At 41.8% G+C, this 19,293-nt stretch overlaps 1 protein-coding gene across 9 annotated transcripts in view; it reads right to left on the bottom strand.

The window, feature by feature from the left end:
* Nucleotides 1-514: 514 nt before the first annotated feature.
* The window catches only part of LOC103304301 (leukocyte surface antigen CD47-like), a 131,202-nt gene continuing 112,423 nt past the window's right edge, over nucleotides 515-19,293 (bottom strand). For 3 of the 9 annotated variants that reach the window (XM_054714008.1, XM_054714003.1, XM_054713999.1), the window contains 3 exons: nucleotides 7,834-7,871; nucleotides 7,268-7,301; nucleotides 515-737 (listed from right to left, as the gene is read on the bottom strand). In XM_054714008.1, coding sequence (XP_054569983.1) covers nucleotides 733-737; nucleotides 7,268-7,301; nucleotides 7,834-7,871 — 77 coding nt within the window. In that variant the 3' untranslated portion in view covers nucleotides 515-732. The remainder of the gene's footprint in view (nucleotides 738-7,267; nucleotides 7,302-7,833; nucleotides 7,872-19,293) is intronic. The other 6 variants (XM_054714005.1, XM_054714000.1, XM_054714007.1 and 3 more) reach the window with 3 other exon arrangements.

The following is a 19,293-nucleotide window of genomic DNA, read 5'->3' as shown; positions in this document are numbered from 1 at the left end:
AATGATTCTCTCATCATTATTTCTATCTCTCTCTTCCTCTCCTTTCCTCTCTGAAATCAATAAAAATAATATTTTTAAAAAATTACTCTAAATCTGTTGAAGGAAGAATGTGTGAATGGCAACCCTAAGAATGAACACCATGATCTCCAAGAGTATCACATCGCACAAAAGCAACACACAAATGTTTCCAACTAAATTCCTGCCTGTACTTAATTTGCTATTCCCTTGACGTAGAAGTGACAGACATATTATTCGGCTAACACCATAACTGCCAAAGTGGTGAACCTGAGTTTCCTGAGGTTCGATGGAAGCCATTGTTGTTCAGTGACATCTCTGGGTAACCCGTCAGGTTAGTGCCAGGTAATTTTCATCTTGAACCAATTTACACTTGTGACCCAAAGTCAACAGATCCTAGGATCTGAAAGGCGTCATTCTTAGAAGTTGCCCACTCTACTTTTGCCCCTAATTGAAGAAAAATAACAATAAAAAACCGGATCTCAATTGGGCACACAACATAGATCATAATACTTTTATTAACTTAATTACAAGTGTTTTGAGTAGAAACTTAACTGTAATATCTGTTTAAAACTCAATGATTTACTTTCTCTTGTAGATGAGAGTCACTTTTCTTCTCTTGAACAGTGAGTGAGTCAAGGCCAAGGTCCTTAAATGAAAGTGCATTCCTTTCACATCTTACTTCTCTGCAAGTCAGAGTTCATCTCTTCAATTAATTTATCCTAAAAAAATTTTAAATGAACATTTAGTTACTATGTGTCTATTTTCTATTCATTAACAAGTTGATGTAGCTTAAAAATTTGGAATTGTTTCAGATATATAATATCTAAAAATAAAGTATTTAATCATAGGTTTGCAAAGGTCACAGATATAAGGCAGGCAGATCATTAGCCATTTTTGCGGCAGCAAGGGAAAGGGCAATGCCAAATGAGAATAAGGATCAACCAAGTCTGATCACTTTCATTTGCTGGGTTAGCTGAGGACAAACCAAGGGATGCTGATTTTATAAAGGAAAAGGTACTGCTCATAGAATATAGAATACTATTCCATCACATTCACTTTAGATCTGTATCATTCATTTAATGCAAGTGAAACAAACATGTGATTAAGTATAAGTCAAAGGGGAAATGGTCCCAAGGAGGATACTTTGAACCTCACTCATGGACGAGGCAGACACACTTGAGCATTATGCTGTTAGCTGTCAGCTCAATGATCCCACCCGACAGACATTTAAAATTAACCGACAAATTCTGTACAGCTAAATATTAGCACAATAAAGGACATTTCAAAGGTCATTATACATTTTACTACAGGCCCAGTGCACATAATTTATACATGGGGGCAGGGGGTCCCTCAGTCCAGCCTGCACCCTCTCCAATCTGGGACTGCTGGCTCCTAACCACTCATCTGCTTGCCTGCCTGATCACCCCTAACCCCTCTGCCTGCCTACCTGATTGCCCCTAATCCCTGTGCCTGCCTGCCTGATCACTCCTAACCACCTCTGCCTATCTGCATGATCTCGCCTAATCACCTCTGCCTGCCACCCTGATGCCCCTAACTGCTCCCCTGAAGGCCTTACCTACCCTCACTGCTACTGCCTGCCTGCCTGATCGCCCCTAACTGCTCTCCTGCCAGCCTGATTGCCGCTAACCACCTCTGCCTGCTTGCCTGATAGCCCCTTAACTGCCTCTGCCTGCCAGCCTGATCGTCCCCTAACTGTTCCCTGTCGGCCACATCGCCCCCTAACTGATCGCCCCTAACTGCTGCACTGCCTGCCTGATTGCCTCGAACGGCCTCTGCCTTGGCTCCGTCATGCTGCTTTGTCCGGAAGGAGGTACAGAATGATGTCTGGAAGGTCATTTGGCTGTCCAGCCTAATTAGCATATTATACTTTTATTAGCATAGATGTGCTATGAACAAATAAAAACTGCTTTATCTTCCAATACAGTGGTTCAAAAAAGTCACTTCTTAAGAGAAATTAACAAAGGAAGTGGTACTCAAGATTCTTATAACTGGTTTTCTGACCATGGAGAAGAAGGGTTTCATTACTCTAATGAACTAAAGAAGAATGACTCCACAATAGAAAAGGAAATAAAAAAATTAAAAAGTAGGACACCAGAATGGAAACATGAGCAAACCATGCCACAATTCCATGCACCAGTTCTTTGTTTAATACCATTTCATTTATTCCTACTAACTATGATATTTTTGGAGGGCCGTAGTTAGTATAATAAAACATGCATATTTGTAATAAAGGCTCTGACACAGTTACAAAAGTGGGATCATTCTGTGCCTCCTTGTTGAACACAGCCTAAACATTGTTTTAAAGTTAATCCACCAACAGACATTCGGTGTGATTTTACTCTTATGCAAACATTGATTGTACCATGGAATACAGCCTCTTGAGTTAATGCTGCACTTTTGCTAGAAAGGTGAGCAAGCAGTCACAGACTTTAAAACAGTACAGTAAAATGGAAAGTGAGCTATTTACATGATCAAGACATGACAGTAAATACTAAACATATGAAGAAGTTTTTGACAAGGTAAAAACACATTAAATTATAAACAGAGCTAAATGAATAGCATTTGATATCTCTGACCTCTTTAACAAATGTGTGTGTTTGAAATATTAAATAAAAATTTTAAATTGTTAGTCCAGAGGGCCCCCCCCAAAAAAAAAAAAAAAAAAAAAAGAAGAGCAAAAATCTGGAGTGGCCAAACACTTTTCTTATTTATTTATTTATTTATTTGTTTGTTTGTTTGTTTGTTTGTTTCTTTTTAAAAGAGGACAGAGAAGAGCTGGTGTTTTGTTTTTAAATATTTTGTTGTTGTTGATCCCCAGAGAGAGAGACAGGGAGTACAGAGAGACAGAAACATTAATGAATGAAAAACATCCTCAATTGGCTGCCTCCTACATGCTCCCCACTTGGGATTGGGCCCACAACAGGTCTGTGTCCTGAACAGGAATTAAACCAGTGACTTCTTGGTTCCTGGATCAAAGCACAATCACTGAGCTACAGCAGCCAGACTCTCTCTCCATCTATCTAAGTCCTTTCCCTAAAAGTTAGATCCAAGTTCCTTTGTGGAAAACCAGAGATATTAAGCCCCCATGACTTAAGTGCAACAAAATCACCAACACAAGCACAAAAGGAACACTGTCAAGATTATAAAAATTTGTGCCAGATTATCTACGTGTCATATAAAAACCATTTTACAGTCACTGCATCAGAAAGGTGTTTTTAAAAAGCAGTAGCTTCTTTTTCCTGTGAGCAGTACGACTGGAGAGCTGATGGGTGACACCCTACAGCTTTTATATGACTAGTGGTGTAATTTTAACAGAGTAGATTTAAGTTTTATAAATCAAGACATGTAAACCTTTATGCTTTCACAGTGTCCCTTTTATTTAAAATGCCATATTTCCAAGAAGCAATTTTATTCCTTTTCAATGTCCATATTTTAACCAATCTATAATTGTACATGCTTTTTATACTTACCATCATTCATATTCCTTTCAATTCTTTAAATGCCAAGAATTAGTAACAAGCCAAGCAAGCAATTAGTAAGGTTCCACAATTAAAAGTCACCTATAATAATAAAAGTGTAATATGCTAATTAGACCGGACAGCCTAACAACCTTCCGGACATTTTTCCAGATGACCTTCTGGATGAAGCCGGGGCTGTGAGGGCCAAGCCCTTTGCAGAAATTTCATGCATTGGGCCTCTAGTTTCTAAATAAACAATTAAGTATTAATATCATACCAACTATTGCACAGCTGTAAATACAAATAAATTTTAATGCATTTGATTACAATGCCTTTCTCTGGGTCACCCACAAAGGAAACAGATAGTTGAGAATATAGATCTAGATTTAGGGAAAAAGGAAGTGAAATGTTTGGTCTCACTCCACGGTGAGAGACTGTATCTTCCTAAAATTTATAAACCAGAAATTATAATTAATTGAGATTCTTCTATACTGGTGGTGCTACAGCACTTCATATTGGCCAATATAAGAAGGCAGCAGTCCCTTCGCCCAATATCACTTGCTAATGCGTGCAACTACTTGGGAGACACAGAGCAGTGCATTTTTCTCAGAGGTGAGAACATTATAGCAAAACTTCTATTTCTTGATTAATATTAAAAATAAAAAGAGAAGTCAAGGTAGAAAAAAAACAAAACACTGGATTTTCCCCAAGGCATAGATAATACATTCTAACTGCTTTGGGGACTAGTTGAAATTATGATCTGGTAATGGATCAAGAAGATCAAGAAATATATACAAGTTTGACATAATCACATACCATTAAGGGGTTCCTCTACAGCATTTTGGAAAATTTCAAATATTCTATATAATAAAGAGCTAATATACAAATGGTTGTCATGCCCTCACACCCTTGTGCTCTCACACTGGGGCCGGGGGACCTGAGGCCAGGCCAGGGGATCTGGAGCTGTGACCCTTGCCCTGTGGAGTTTGACGGGGTGGGGCCAGTCCAGTCTGAGTCTTGTGAAATTTCGAGGTGCATGTGGGTAGGTGGGGACTTGATTCTGGGTCCCATGGCGTGCCCCAGATTCTGACAGGAGTGAAATTTTCATATACATTTTAATAATTTTCTTTAAATTCTGACACTTCTATTATAGAGAAAGAGCAAATAGCAATCCTAACTAATAAAAGAGTAATATGCAAATTAAGCATCACTCCGCTATCCCCACAAGCCATGCCAACAAGCCACTCCCACAAGCTAATCAGGAGAAAATATGCAAATAAACCCAACCAAGATGGCTGCAGCCACAGAGAGCAGGAGGGAGGCTTGGATTTCCCCAGCAATGGAGGAAGCCAAGCTTTCCACACACCCTGGCCAGCCCAGACCTCTGCTTAAGGCTACAAAGTTTCAATTATAGAAGTTACATAAATCACAACAGAAATGGGTGCGGCCATGAGAATCTATTTCATGGAGCTGGAGAGAGCAGGAGCCCAGGGTTGCCCCCGGCAATGGAGGAAGCCAAGCTTCTGCAGCTCTAGCCTGCCCAGGCCTTCACTCCAGGCTACAAAGTTTCAATTATAGAAGGTAAATACATTCCAACAGAAGTGGCTGCTGCCACTGAGCGAGCAGAAGGCTTGGCTTTGCTCCAGGCTATAAAGTTTCAATTGTAGAAGATAAATAAATTCCAGATACCAGGGCCTCCGCTTGGGCTGCCGGGGGGTGTGGCCAGCCTGCAAACCACCACAGGCCTCTCACCCAGGCTGCCCCACACCCCAAGAGAACCCTCACCCTGATCCGGGACACCCTTCAGGGAAAACCAGCTGGCCCCCACCCGTGCACCAGGACTCTATCCTCCTATCTAATAAAAGAGTAATATGCAGATTGACAACCACTCCAACACACAAGATGGCTGCCCCCATATGGTCAAAGATCCTGCCCCCATGTGGACACAAGATGGACACCACAAGATGGCCAGCAGGGGAGGGCAGTTGGGAGAGACCAGGCCTGCAAAGGAGGGCAGTTAGGGGCTATCAAGCCTGCAGGGGAGGGCAGTTAGGAGTGACCAGGCTGGCAGAGGAGGGAAGTTGGGGGCAAACAGGCTGGCAGGGGAGCAGTTAGGCATCAATCAGGCTGTCAGGGGAGTGGTTAGGAGGTGATCAGGCTGGCAGGCAGAAGCAGTTAGGGGCAATCAGGAAGGTAGGCAGGCAAGTGGTTGGGAGCCAGCAGTCCTGGATTGTGAGAGGGATGTCCGACTGCCCTTTTAGGCCCACTGGGATTGGGCCTAAAAGGGAGGTTGGACATCCCTCGAGGGGTTCTAGATTGGAGAGGGCGCAGGCTGCGCTGAGAGACACTACACCCCCCCCCCCCCTTGCACAAATTTCATGCACTGGGCCTCTAGTATTAAAATATTTCCTCTAATTAATTCCCTTCTTATGTGCATGAATTTCGTGCACCAGGCCATTAGTATTTATATAAAAATAGAATCTATTTCATGTCTTTCATACGAAAATTTATATATACTAACATTTAAACTATGTAGTAAATAGTGTATCTTGTAATCTAAAACCAAGGCAATAAAGGTTAAAAAGGAAAGCTTGCCAAGTCTCACTAATAGTTTAAGAAGTGTCTTATTCTCAACATTCTTTTTCTGTGCAGAATTTGCTATACCACCTAGTCCCTCTCAGTTCAAGAAAACCTAACTTCTTGAAAAACTTATTAAAGTCCAAAATAAATAGTAAAATAATAAATAATACAGTTAAACAAGAGATGAGAGCAAAACAATCATTTGTAAATCATGCAAAGAAAATATGTTAGGATTTAAGGCTGGATAATCTCTAACAGAGGCACAAGAAAAACTGCTGTGTGTTGGTGACCATGTAGCTATGGCACCAGACTCAAAATAAACACCCATGGTAGAGCACCCCTGCTCCCCCTGGCCTTTGAGGCATGTCTGTCGAGGCTTGTCAGAATTAGCAGTATATGCAATCCCCACTTCCTGCCACACAGGAGTCTCACCTGTGGCATTCCAGGTACAGCTATCATGAAATCCTTTATGGGAAGATGAGTACAATACAGTCCTTTCCAGGTCTTATTTGCATGAAGTAGCTTTTGTGCCTGTCACCATGACGAATGTCTCTTTATAAAGGTTTTCTTTTAAGCCTCCCTCATTTATTTCTCTCATTTTATCTCCTAAATTTACTCCTTTTCTTGGAATTTTCTCAGCTTGCTTAATAAGATAGCCAAGATATAGTGAAAACAACAGTACAGATTGGAGTAAGGAAAATCTTATAAAATGTGGGAAATGAATCATAATCAGAACATATACTTTAACCAATATTTACATTTATTTTATAAATTATTATTTTAAAAAAATTAAATTTAATATAAATTTATCCATAATTTTAAGCCTGAAATACTGTTTTGTATATGCACATCAAATAAATCCAATAGGTGAGGCAATATATTAGAATCAGCCTTCCTTCAGCAGAGACAATGATCATTATTCTTACACATAAACTTTTCAGTACTGGGTATGAGAAGTCTGCAGTATGACAAGGAATCACTTATTCTATCCCATTGCTACTAAATGAACAAACATAGGTTTTAAAATAGAATTGGATTAAATTATGCAAAGGTTATGAAATGAGTTCAAAGTTCTTTGAATTTGATGTTACACTAAACAGACCACAAAATGGTTCAATATCTCAGTTATGATTCCTCAGTTGAAAACGTCAAGTAATCAGACCCAATTTATTTAAGAATTTTTAACTTACCTACTAGGCTGTATAGTATTCTGCTTGGAACCTGCTAAAATTAAAAAGTAATAAAATGAATTTAATAAATAAAAGAAATTAAGACTATAATGGTACAGAGTTAAATTTTAAGATAAAATATTCAGAGGTGGTTTTCAAAATGGGGGTGGTATAAGTGGAAGGTACACTGACACTCTCCAAGGACCAAACTGAAATTAAACCTAAAATACAGAAACACCATCCTGAATAATTAACTGAAGTCTACCTGGAGAGAACACTGATAACCAAGAATGGAAAGTGGAGACCACATACATACTGGTAGGAAGTGAAGATGTGCGAAAGGGTGGGCCAAGCTCCCAGCAGAAGTTCTGGAGGCATATCTCAGATGTGGGGGTTCCCACTGAGAACCCTGGGGTCTAAACCCCAAGCTGGTACCCCCAGCCCAGAGCAGCAGAACTGAGAAAGGTACCCACATAACATCTGGCTGTGAGAAGCAGCAGGGTTTCTGTCTGCCAGTGAGAGATGGCTAGAAATGCAGGCAGCCTCTTACAGGGCGAATGCACAAAATTTCATGTGCAGCCACTCACCTTGGGATCCAGCAGAGGGAGGGCAGAATGGACTAGAGCTGTGTGAAGAGAATCCAGGATTGAGGGTTCTGGGGTTTGGAAGACAGCAACCACAGTTTCCTGTGATGAGTCATTCCCTCTCACTGCAGAGGGCATCTTTCTCAAGCAGACCTTTACCATCCAGGCAGTTTTTGCCTGGGAGTGGAGGGAGCAATGGACTTGTTGGAAAACCTCTCATCCCACTTTGTGGTCAATAGCCTGAGGCAAATCAAAACTGAATATCAATTATACTGCAGGCAGAGGAAGATCTCTGGAGGCTTTGTGTCTTTCCCTGTTCTCCTCCTGAGCCTGGGTCTAGGAAATCAGATCCTGGTGCACATCTTGGTCATTTCCGAAGGCACCCTGACCCACCAAAGGAAGCCAGAAGCTGTGCATTACTCATAGCTCCAAAGAGGATATTCAAGGTGAGTCAAAAACAGTATCTGACATTGTCCTGCACTAGAGATTGGGACTCATAGCAGATCTCCCTAAATCATAGACACAAACCCAAACAGGCAGCTAAACTTGGGAGATAAAAAACAAGCCCCAACTGAAAGAACAAGATAATTCTTCAGAAGAAGAGCTAAATCAAATGGAGATAAGAAATTTATGACATATAGAGTTCAGAATAATGATGGCAAGGATGCTCAGCAGCATGAGAAAAGACATAGTAACTATGAAGAAAGACCAGTTGGAAATCAAGAATGAGATGACACTAATAAATAATGCAGTGGAAGGAACACACAGCAGATAAGGGAAAGCTGAGGATTGGATCAGTGAATTAGAAGACAAAATGGAAAAATTCACTCAATCAGAGAATCAAAAAGAAAAATCAATTAAAAAAAACAGGAAGACAGGATAACAATATTCACATCAGAGGAGTACCAGAAAGTGAAGAAAGTAAGAAAAGGCTAGAGAATGTGTTTGAATCATAATGGCATAAAAATTCCCAAACCTAGTGAAGGATAAAGTCACACAAATTCAAGAAGCACAGATCATACCAAGCAAGAAGAACCCAAACAGGCCCACTCTCAGACACATTATAATTAAAATGCCAAAAATTAAAGACATAGAGACAATCTAAAAGGCAGCAAGAGAAATGCAATTTGTTACCTACAAAGGAGCTCCCATTAGGCTGTAAGCTGATTATTTATCAGAAACTCTACAGGACAAAAGGGAATGCCATGAAGTATCCAAGATAAGGAAAAGTAAGGATCTGAAATAAAGATTACTATATCTAGCAAGGCTATGATTCAAAATAGATGGTGAAATAAAGAGCTTCCCCAACAAAAAAGGTGAAATGAATTTATCACCACCAAACCAGCACTGAAAGAATTGATAAAGGGAATGCTCTAATGAGAAGAAGAAATAGAGAGAGAAACATAGACATAAGGTATTAAAATAGCAATAAATAGGTACCTATCAATAATAACCTCAAATATAAAGGGATTAAATGCTCCAATAAAAAGACATAGGGTAGCTGAATGGATAATGTGATCCAATTATATGTTGTCTACAAGAGACCCATCTTAGAACAAAAGACTCACACAGGATGAGAGTGAAGGCATGGAAAAACTTTTTTCATGCAAATAGAAATGAGAAAAGGCTGGGGTAGTAATACTCATGACTGACAAAATAGACATCAAAATGAAGGCCATCAAAAGAGACAGTAAAGGTCACAACCTAATACTGAAGGGATAGATCCAATAAGAGGCTGTAGATCTGGTAAACATATATCCAGCCAATATGGGAGCATATACATATATAACTTCTGGAGTACTTTAAGGAAGAGATTGACAGTTATAAAATTATAGTAAGGGACTTGAACACCTAGCTAACTTGACTAGATAGATCTTTCAGACAAAAATTTAACACAGGAACAGTGACTCTAAATGATACACTTATCACATGGATTTAATTGACATTTATAAAACATTTCTCCAAAGCTGCAGAATATACACTCTTCTTAAGTGCTCAGGGTTCATTCTAAGTGGGCAGAATGTGATAGAGATGAATCTCTGCCTGTGCTCCATTGCCCACCCTTAGCTCACTGCTCTTGTTCCTTGTGGCCTAGTCTTCTTTTTCCTTTCTTTCATCTTTCCAGTTTTCAAAGCTCTAGGTAAGTAACAAATGAAAGAAAATATTCAGATCCCTCTGAGTTTAAGGACTTATTCTAGACAGTTAGTTTTAGCTACACCCAAGTCCTTCTCTATGTGCTCCTTTTAGTTTACCCTTCACTGCTTCTGAATGGATTGGTTAATGAAGGTGAAGGAATATAGAGCATGAAGAATGTGACAAACAAAAAAGAGCTGCTCTAGGTACATAGAGAAGAAGAGAGAACTTCCTTAAAAAACCAAGTGAGGAATACATAGAGCAGCTAAAACCAGTCCAAAATACAGAATCAGAATCCTGCAGATACAAAAGCCTCAACCAGCAACATCCTGTGAATGACTGTAGGAGGAGGATGCTACCAGTTAGAGTAGTCAACTCCACTGCTCTCTGAATTGGATGACAGCACTGGATTTGCTTATTAGTAGATTGAGGCAGGCCCCAGAACTGCTCTAGTTTTCTATGCTATTTATTTACTATCATTATTCCAAACCCACTTTATGAAGCTCCCAAAGCTTATGGGAAATATGGGTGAGACCCGACTCAAGGGTAGCCACTCTATAGGTGGGCCAGAAGCTGATAAGGCTCTGGAACAGGGAAAATGACTGCTGACTGGCCTGGGAAGCTTCTTTCTCCCCGTGAAATCTGAAGGGAGAATATCAGATAAAGAGTGGAAAGTTGGCGATGGTAAAGGAAGGTGACAAGGAAAGTAAGCAAGGAGAAACTCAAAGGTTACGGCTCTAGGTAAGAAAAGCTATCAGTGAGAAGACATAAATAGGATGAAGAATAAGAATCTAAAAAGGAGAGGATGAGCTAGTTGGATAGCAGGCAAAGAACCACAGAGAGAGGAACCAAGTAACCATAACTGGCTGAAGGGCTAACTGACTCTTGTTCCTGAGAGGGCAGCATGATGACTCAGTCTTTGGAGACATACTGGATCCGTCCACTTCCTGAAGAACCTACTGTTCCACTCTCTGTGAGGCCCACTTATGTACCAGCTCCCATAAGATTCCCACCATTGTTACTGTTGTGTGTGGTTTAAGGTAAAGCTCCCTCAACTGGAGGGACACAGAGAGTGGTTTGGTCCTTGCAACCAAAGGAAAGAAAACCTCTTTCTAAAGTACTATGGAGTGCCTAGCCAGCATGGCTCAGTGAATGAGGAGATCACGGTTCGACTCCTGGTTAGGGCACATGTCCAGGTTGTGAGCTACATCCCCAGTGTGGGGTGTGTAGATTCTCTCTCATCATTGATGTGTCTGTCTCTCTTTCTCCAATTCATTTCCTCTCTGAAATCAATGAAAAAATTAAATATATAAATAGATGATAGATAGGTAGGTAGGTAGGTAGGTAGATAGATAGATAAATAGATGATAGATAGAGTACTATGGAGTGAAATGGGTTTTGGAATATGAGTGAATTCTCATATTAGCCACCTTCCAAATGAAACAGACAGAAATACAGAACTTTGTTAGGTACCATCATGACTGGCACATGTAAATAACTCACTTCAACTAAGCCATACCTTCTATCTACGTTCCATCCAGGAAAAGAGAACTGAAAAGCTATAAAAATTGTTGATTGCTAATGTTAATGGGCAGAGGTCAGATTTTAGAGTTATATTTTGGAGCTCAGGAATATTTTCATCCAAAATAGTATTAAGCACTGCCAAATCTGAGAACCAAGATTGCAGCATAGGCAAACACCTGTACTCACTGCCTTCCACAACCACATCAAAATTACAGCTGCAATACAGAACAACCATCATCCAGAACCACCAGAAAGCTGGATTAATGGAAGTCCTACAACTAGAGAAGTAAAGAAGAAAGTGCATGAAGACTGGAAGGAGTTGCAGAGGCACAGAATGGGCTGGTCCGCCCCACATGTGCCGCTTTTTAATCGGGAGGGAGATGTCTCTGTGGAGGCTACTCATGAGGAGCAAGAGGTCCCAGCCCCACACCAGATGCCCAGCCCAGGGTCCCAGAGCTGGGAAGAGAATTCCTTGTAACTATGGGCTGGAAAAACAGTGCAGACTGGGCTCAGTGACACAGAGGCTGCTGGAGACCAAGATGTTCCTCTTAAAAGGCCAGCACATGAACTGGATGTATAAGGTCCCATTTCTCTGAGCTCCAGAACCAGGGAAAGGCTCTGGGGGACCCAGACACATATGAGGAGGAACTGGAGTGTCTCGCATCAGGGCAGGAACTTGGGGGTGGCTTTCTCCCAAACAGAGGTGCTTGCAGGGGTCATTGTTCCTGAGCTGGGACCTCCCCAGTCACAAGGCTGACTGGCAGCCATTTCTATTTTCTCTGCCCTGGGGATTCCCTGAGACCCTGCCTCATCCAATTTACAATCCCAGCCAAGCTGTGTGCAGTGGCTTTTGCATATTAACGGCCTGTGCTTTATCAAGTTAAAATCTCTCAAACAAACTGCAGCAGGGTCAGGGAGCCCCAAACCTATCAATAAAAGGGCCAAGACCTGGCACCAGCACCAGCCTGCCTTGCTTCATAGCTGGGCCTTGTCTGGGTACTTTCAAACCTGATACAAAGAGGAGGAATCTGCAGATCTCTCTGTAGCTCTTGCTGGGTGGCCCCTTTGTACCTCCCTGGAGACCCAAGGGCCAGTGTACATAGTTGTCAGTGTCAGAGCATACTAGATTATAAACTCTACACAACCATAAGTGACACTCTCAAGGGGCAGACTCAGTGAGCAACAAAACCTCACTGAAGCAAAGTCCTGCTCTTAGGGATGTCTACTGCATAGCAGCTCTCCCACTGTAGTGGCAGCTGGTCCTCACAGCCACTTGGCCTGGAGGTCAATTCCTCCCAGTGACACCAACAGCAATCAAGTCTCAACTACAACACGACTGTGTACACAGACCACAAAGGGGTGCATCTAGAATTCCCAGCTCAGGTGACTGGGGAGACTGAGCCACTGGGTCCTATATAACATCTACACAAGGCCACTCTACCAACTCAAGAAGACATAGCAGCTCTACCCAACACATAGAAACAAGCACAGGGAAGCAGCCAAAATGCAGAGGCAAATAAATAGGTCACAAATAAAAGAAATGGAAGAAAGTGAACTACTGGATATACAGTTCAAAGCCATGGCTATAAGATTACTCAAGAAACTTCTAGAAACCTCCAAGGGACTTAGTGAGACTTTCCAGGATCTTAGTGAGAATGAAAAATAATAATGATAATAATAATAATAATAATAATAAGAAGAAGAAGAAGAAGAAGAAGAAGAAGAAAAGGACCAGTCAGAAATTAAGCATACACTGACTGAAATAAAGAATAATAGGGGATGGCAGGACTAAGGGAGGAGATCAACCAAAGGACTTGTATGCATGCATATAAGCATAACCAATGGATATAGATACCGGGGGTTGAGGGCATGAATGGGGGATGGGGGGCAATGGGAGGGATAAGGACACATTTGTAATAACTTAATCAATAAAGGAAAAAAAAGAAAAAAAGAATGATATATAGGGATTCATCAGTAGACTAGAGAATCCCAAGTATCAAATCAATACTTGAAATATGAGGAAGCAAAAAACATCCAACCAGAAGAGCAAAAAGAAATAAGAATCCAAAAATATGAAGATAGTGTAAGGAGCCTCTGGGACAACTTCAAGCATACCAATATCCTCATTATGGGGGTGCCAGAAGAAGAGAGAGAGACCAAGATATTTAAAACCTCTTTGAAGAAATAATAATAGAAAACTTCCCCTCCCTGGTGAAAGAAATAGACTTACAAGCCCAGGAAGCACAGAGAGCACAAAAAATGAGGAACCCAAAGAGGACCACACCAAGACACATCTTAATTAAAATGACAAGGGCTAAAGACAAAGAGTGAATCTCAAAAGCAGCAAGAGAAAAACAGTTACCTACAAGGGAGTACCCAAATGACTGTCAGCTAATTTCTCAACAGAAACTATGCAGGCCAAAAGGGAGTGGCAAGAAATATTCAAAGTGATGAATAGCAAGGACCTACAATCAAAGATTGCTCTACCCAGCAAAACTATCTATATATAAAAAACCCTAATATGCAAATAGAGTGAATGGTGGAACAACCTAACAACCGGCTGCTATGATGTGCGCTGATCACAAGGGAGCACACGTGGAACATGGCAGGCGTTGGCAGCAGGCAGAAAAGCATAGAACATGGTGGGTGTTGGCTTTGGTGGGATGGTGGGATGGTGGATAAGGTGAGCAGGGGTGCCAGACTAAAGTGGGCACCAGTTGCTGTCATCAGGGTGAGCCTCTGATGGTTATGGAAGATTCTTTGCTCCCACGCGCCAAGGTCCCGCCCAGTGCTTGCACATGCTGCCGGTGCCCGGCGCCAGTTCCAATTGCTCAGAGCCATCAATGGGTGCAAGCAGTGGCTGCCAGCCCCAATCACCCCTCAGGGCTTCTCTACCTCCCCCTGCTCCTGAGGGGCCATCTGGGCAACAGCCGCCATTCACACCTGCTGATGGCACTGGCCCCACTAGTACCTGCTGCTGGTGCTGGCCCCAATCAGCCCACTCCATCAGCATGTGGGATTGGTGGAGATGGGGGCAGAGCTGCCGGCAGAGAGGGGTCCAGGGGCCACTGTAGGAGAGGCTGAGCAGGGGCATGGAGGATGGGCTGAGACCCACCTCTGTGCCCACCACAGCTTCATGGCACACAGTTCCTTTCAAGGTGCACAAATTTGTGCACTGGGTCCCTAGTCATTTAGAATTGAAGTTCAGATAAAGAGCTTCACAGACAAGAAAAATCTAAAGGAATTCATCACGACCAAACCAGTATTACATGAAATGTAGAAGGGTATTCTTTAAGAATAGGAAGAAGAAGAAAAAGATCAAAATATCCTATCTAATAAAAGGGTAATATGCAAATAGACCGTCACACCAACACACAAGATGGCTGCCCCTATGTGGTCAAAGATGGCCACCCCCATGTGGACACAAGATGGCTGCCACAAGATGGCCAGCAGGGGAGGGCAGTTGTGGGGGATCAGGCCAGCAGGGGAGGGCATTTGGGAGGGACCAGGCCTGCAAGAGAGGACAGTTGGGGGCAATCAGGCCTGCAGGGGAGGGCAGTTAGGAGGGACCAGGCCTGCAGGGGAGGGCAGTTGGGGGGGGGACCAGGCCTTCAGGGGAGGGCAGTTGCAGGGGGGGGGGGGACCAAGCCTCCAGGAGTGGGCAGTTGGGGACAACCATGCCTGCAGGGGAGGGAATTTGGGGGGGACCAGGCCAGCACTGTAGGCCAGTTAGGGGTGACCGGGCCAGCAGGGGAGGGTAGTTGGGAGCGACCAACCCTGCTAGGGAGGGCAGTTGGTGGGGACCAGGCCTGCAGGGGAGGGCAGTTAGGGGCAACCAGGATGGCAAGGGAGGGCAGTTAGGGGTTACCAGGCTGGCAGGGGAGGGCAGTTAGGGCAATCAGGCCAGCAGGGGAGCAGTTAGGCCTCAATCAGTCTGACCAATGAATGGTTAGGAGGTGATCAGGCTGGCAGGCAGAAGCAATTAGGGGCAATCAGACAGGCAGGAAGGCGAGCGTTTGGAAGCCAACAGTCCTGGATTGTGAGAGAGATGTCTGACTGCCCGTTTTGGCCCAATCCCACGGGCTTTTGGGCATCCTTAAGGGGTCCCAGATTAGAGACAGTGCAGGCTGGGCTGAGGGATACCCACCCCCCATGCACACGTTCCATGCACCGGGCCTCTAGTGAACCATAAAATGGCAACAAATACATATCTATCAACAATTGAATCTAAAAATCAAAATAAATGAATAAGAAATAAAATGAACAGAATAAAGTGGTGAATAAAATATAATCAGAGGCATGGAAATGGAACAGACTGACTATTTCCAAAGGAAAGGGTGTGTGTGAAGAGATTAAAAAGAGATCTTATATGCATATATGCATTACCTATGGACATAGAAAATAGGGTGGCAAAGGTCTGGGGTGGGATGGGAACTGAGTGGAGGGAGTAATGGGGTGGGGAAGAGAGAAATCTGTAATAATCTCAACAATAAAGATTTAAAAAGAGAGAAAGAAAGAAAAAAAAAAAGAACTGCCAAGTCGCTCCTTTTCTATCCTAATCACATATAAATAATAGTTTCTGAGTTCCAATTCTGAGGCACAAGGAACATCACTTTTGCTGCGCCTATTCTGAAAAAAAAAGGGGGGATCTATAAAGAACAGTGATTCAAAGGGACACAGGTCAGCTGTGGTCCCTATAATGTAAAAAACAAAAACAAAAAACAGAACAGAACAGAAGTTAATTTTGCCCGAGTTAATCCTCTCCAATAAGCAACTGACCTATGTACAGAAGAATGACTGTAATGTATCTGCTGCCATCAACAGCCACATCTACATCGTTTTTAAAAACACAAAGCCTTAAGCATTTCATATGAGCTGACTTTCAATGTTTTGATTTGTTCTTCTCTCCCCGAAACACTTGACACATGACATAAATATAATTCTAGTTTGTGAATTTTCAGAAATACTTTTTCTATTGATACTAGATTCCCCTCTCCTCAACAATGAGCAAGACAATATCACTGAAATTTTTATATCTTTCTCTGTCTAATTCTTGTCATTCTAATATATATGAGATGTGGTAAAAAAAAATTATTTTTTATTTTTTTTACAGAGAGGAGTGGAGAGCGATAGAGTTAGAAACATCAATGAGAGAGGAACATCATTCAGCTGCCTCCTGCACACCCCCTACTAGGGATGTGCTGCAGCCAAGGTACATGCCCTTGACCGGAATCTAACCTGGGACCTTTCAGTCCACAGGCTGATGCTCTATACACTGAGCCAAACTGGTTAGGGCAAAAACTTTTTGACCTCTAGTAGGTTTATTTGTATCAAAACATGATTATAGTCCTTATACTGGTAATGACTTTAAAAAAATTAACAGGTATGTAAGTATCTTATATAAATAACAAGCCTAACTTGATCGAGTTTACTTTATTGTAATCTTCTGTATGTTCTCATGTTTTTATTGTTCCCAGCCCCTAATTTCATTTTATAAAATTTAAATGCTTCCATTAAAAATATCCAACACAGCTAAGACCAGAAAAAAACACACAAAAGTTCAAATCTTACTCCTTAAAGTTACAAGCAAGGCTACAAATTTAAACTTGGAAATAATGTAAATGATCAAGTTAAACTTCTCAGAGGAAGATTAACTTAATCTTAAAAAGATAGTTTAGATTTTTTTAAAACTATCTGAGGATTTTATTGCATTTAAGTTGAGACTCATTCATTAGGCTTTTCCAAAACAGAGCATCTGCAACGAGTAAAATTTTTTTCTGGAAACATTTACAATTTTTACTTCCTGTTTCAAATGCTCAAATTTGCAACTTTTAATGTTACACATACTCAGCTTCACAGACTCTGTAAGAAACACACATCCATTTTCCTAGTCTACAGCAGCATCTACAGAGCAACATTCCTGTACCTTTGTCCTTCTTGCCCTTCAGCTGAAGGCAGGGGTGCCTCTGAACTCTGGCATCAGGCAGGTTGATGTGAAAAGGTAATTTAGAATATTCTCACCATGTCAATGAAATGGGTTAAATTCTTAATTTACACATGGCATATTTAAGTAAGATAGATAAAAAATAACCTGGTGACTTTTCATAATCTCCCTTTGCTTTTCATGTGAGAACAGTACGTTTGTAATTTTATGGTTTCACGGGCTTCTTAGGGATGTTGGAATGGAGAAGGGGGGAGAGCAAGGTCAAGGGGGGCAGCTAGACAATGCCTGTTTCCACTTGAGTCAGCATCTCCGGACCTATTGGCAACTGTACTGCACATCCTTCTTTGTTAGACATGAAAGGCATCGGGGGAATGGCAATAAAAGGGAGGGCAAACCAGATAATGAAGGGAAAAAATAACAAAAATTGACCATCAGTGAGTGACACCTAATACTACATAATGCTGTGAGGATACTGCAGCTCACATACTGTTCACAGGGAGCAACATAATCAGCAGTTCCATTTTCCAGAACCAGACAAATGGTGATTAGAAGGAAGATTCAACAAAAATAGAATTGGATCAACATTCATAATGTGATGTTTGTGATAGCTACCAAATGAATGCCATTCTGCTTTATAAATCTTAGTTGTATTTTAAGAATTTATGAGGCATGGCCCTGGCTGGTTTGGCTCAGTGGATAGAGCATAAGCCTGAGGACTGAAGGGTCCCTTGTTTGATTCAGGTCTGGGCACATGCCTGGGTTGCGGGTTTGATCCCCATTGGGGGATGTGCAGGAGGCAGCCAACCAATGATTCTCTCTCATCATTGATGTTTCTGTCTCTCTTTCTCTCTCCCTTCCTCTCTGAAATCAATAAAGATATATTTAAAAACAAACAAACAAAAGAGAATTTATGAGGCATGAACTGAGAAAATTTCAGTGACAAAACCACTCTGATTTTATAAACACATAAACTAAAGATAGGTAAATTTTAATTAAGGACTGTTTTAATCCTATGTAACAGAAGCCTAACATGCTAAGCGTCAGGCCATCTGGTTGTCTGTTCAACTAATCAAAGCATAATATGCTAATGATATGCTAAGGTCGCTCAACCACTTGCTATGATGTGCACTGACTACCAGGGGACAGAGAGTTGACTGGTCAAACAGTCACTATTCCCTGCACTGACCACCAGAGGGTAGATGCTCTGACTTATAGGTTAGCTTGCTGTTGGGGTCCAGCCAATCAGGACTGAGCAAGATGGGCTGGACACACCCTGGAGCCCTCCTGCTGTCCCTCCCCAGCTTGCCAACCTCTGGCATCCCTCCCCAGCTCTGATCATGCACCAGTGGGGTCTCTCGGCCTGGCCTGTGCCTTCTTACAATCTGGGAACCCTCAGGGGATGTCAGAGAGCTGATTTCAGTCCGATCCCACAGTCCAGGGACCCTACTGGTGCACGAATTCATGCACTGGGCCTCTAGTTGTTTAACCTTTTGCACTTGGATGTTGAGTGTGACTCAACACAGTTAGCATTAGAATAAAGGAATCGAGAAAAAAGCAAGCGAGTGCAAAGGGTTAATAAGCATTAATTAAAGGGAGACAAAGAATATTAACAGAATTCAACTTGATGATCAGTCACCAAAAGCTGAAGTTCAAAAATAAAGATAAAATTTCTTTGAATGTACTGTGCACGTCATATGGAAAATTATTTGAATTTGTTAAAAAAGTATTAGAATTGAACAATTCAAGGCTTGTATGAATTTTTAGAAACACAAAGTTCACCTAAAGCAACACAGAAAGACTGATGTTTTATTAATTTGTAACTTTGGATTATTTTGATAAATGTTTAAGAGCTTGCTTTACTT

Source organism: Eptesicus fuscus, chromosome 3 (assembly GCF_027574615.1).
Source record: "Eptesicus fuscus isolate TK198812 chromosome 3, DD_ASM_mEF_20220401, whole genome shotgun sequence".
In the NCBI taxonomy this organism is placed as follows: Eukaryota; Metazoa; Chordata; class Mammalia; order Chiroptera; family Vespertilionidae; genus Eptesicus; species Eptesicus fuscus.
This window is presented reverse-complemented; position numbering and strand designations above follow the sequence as displayed.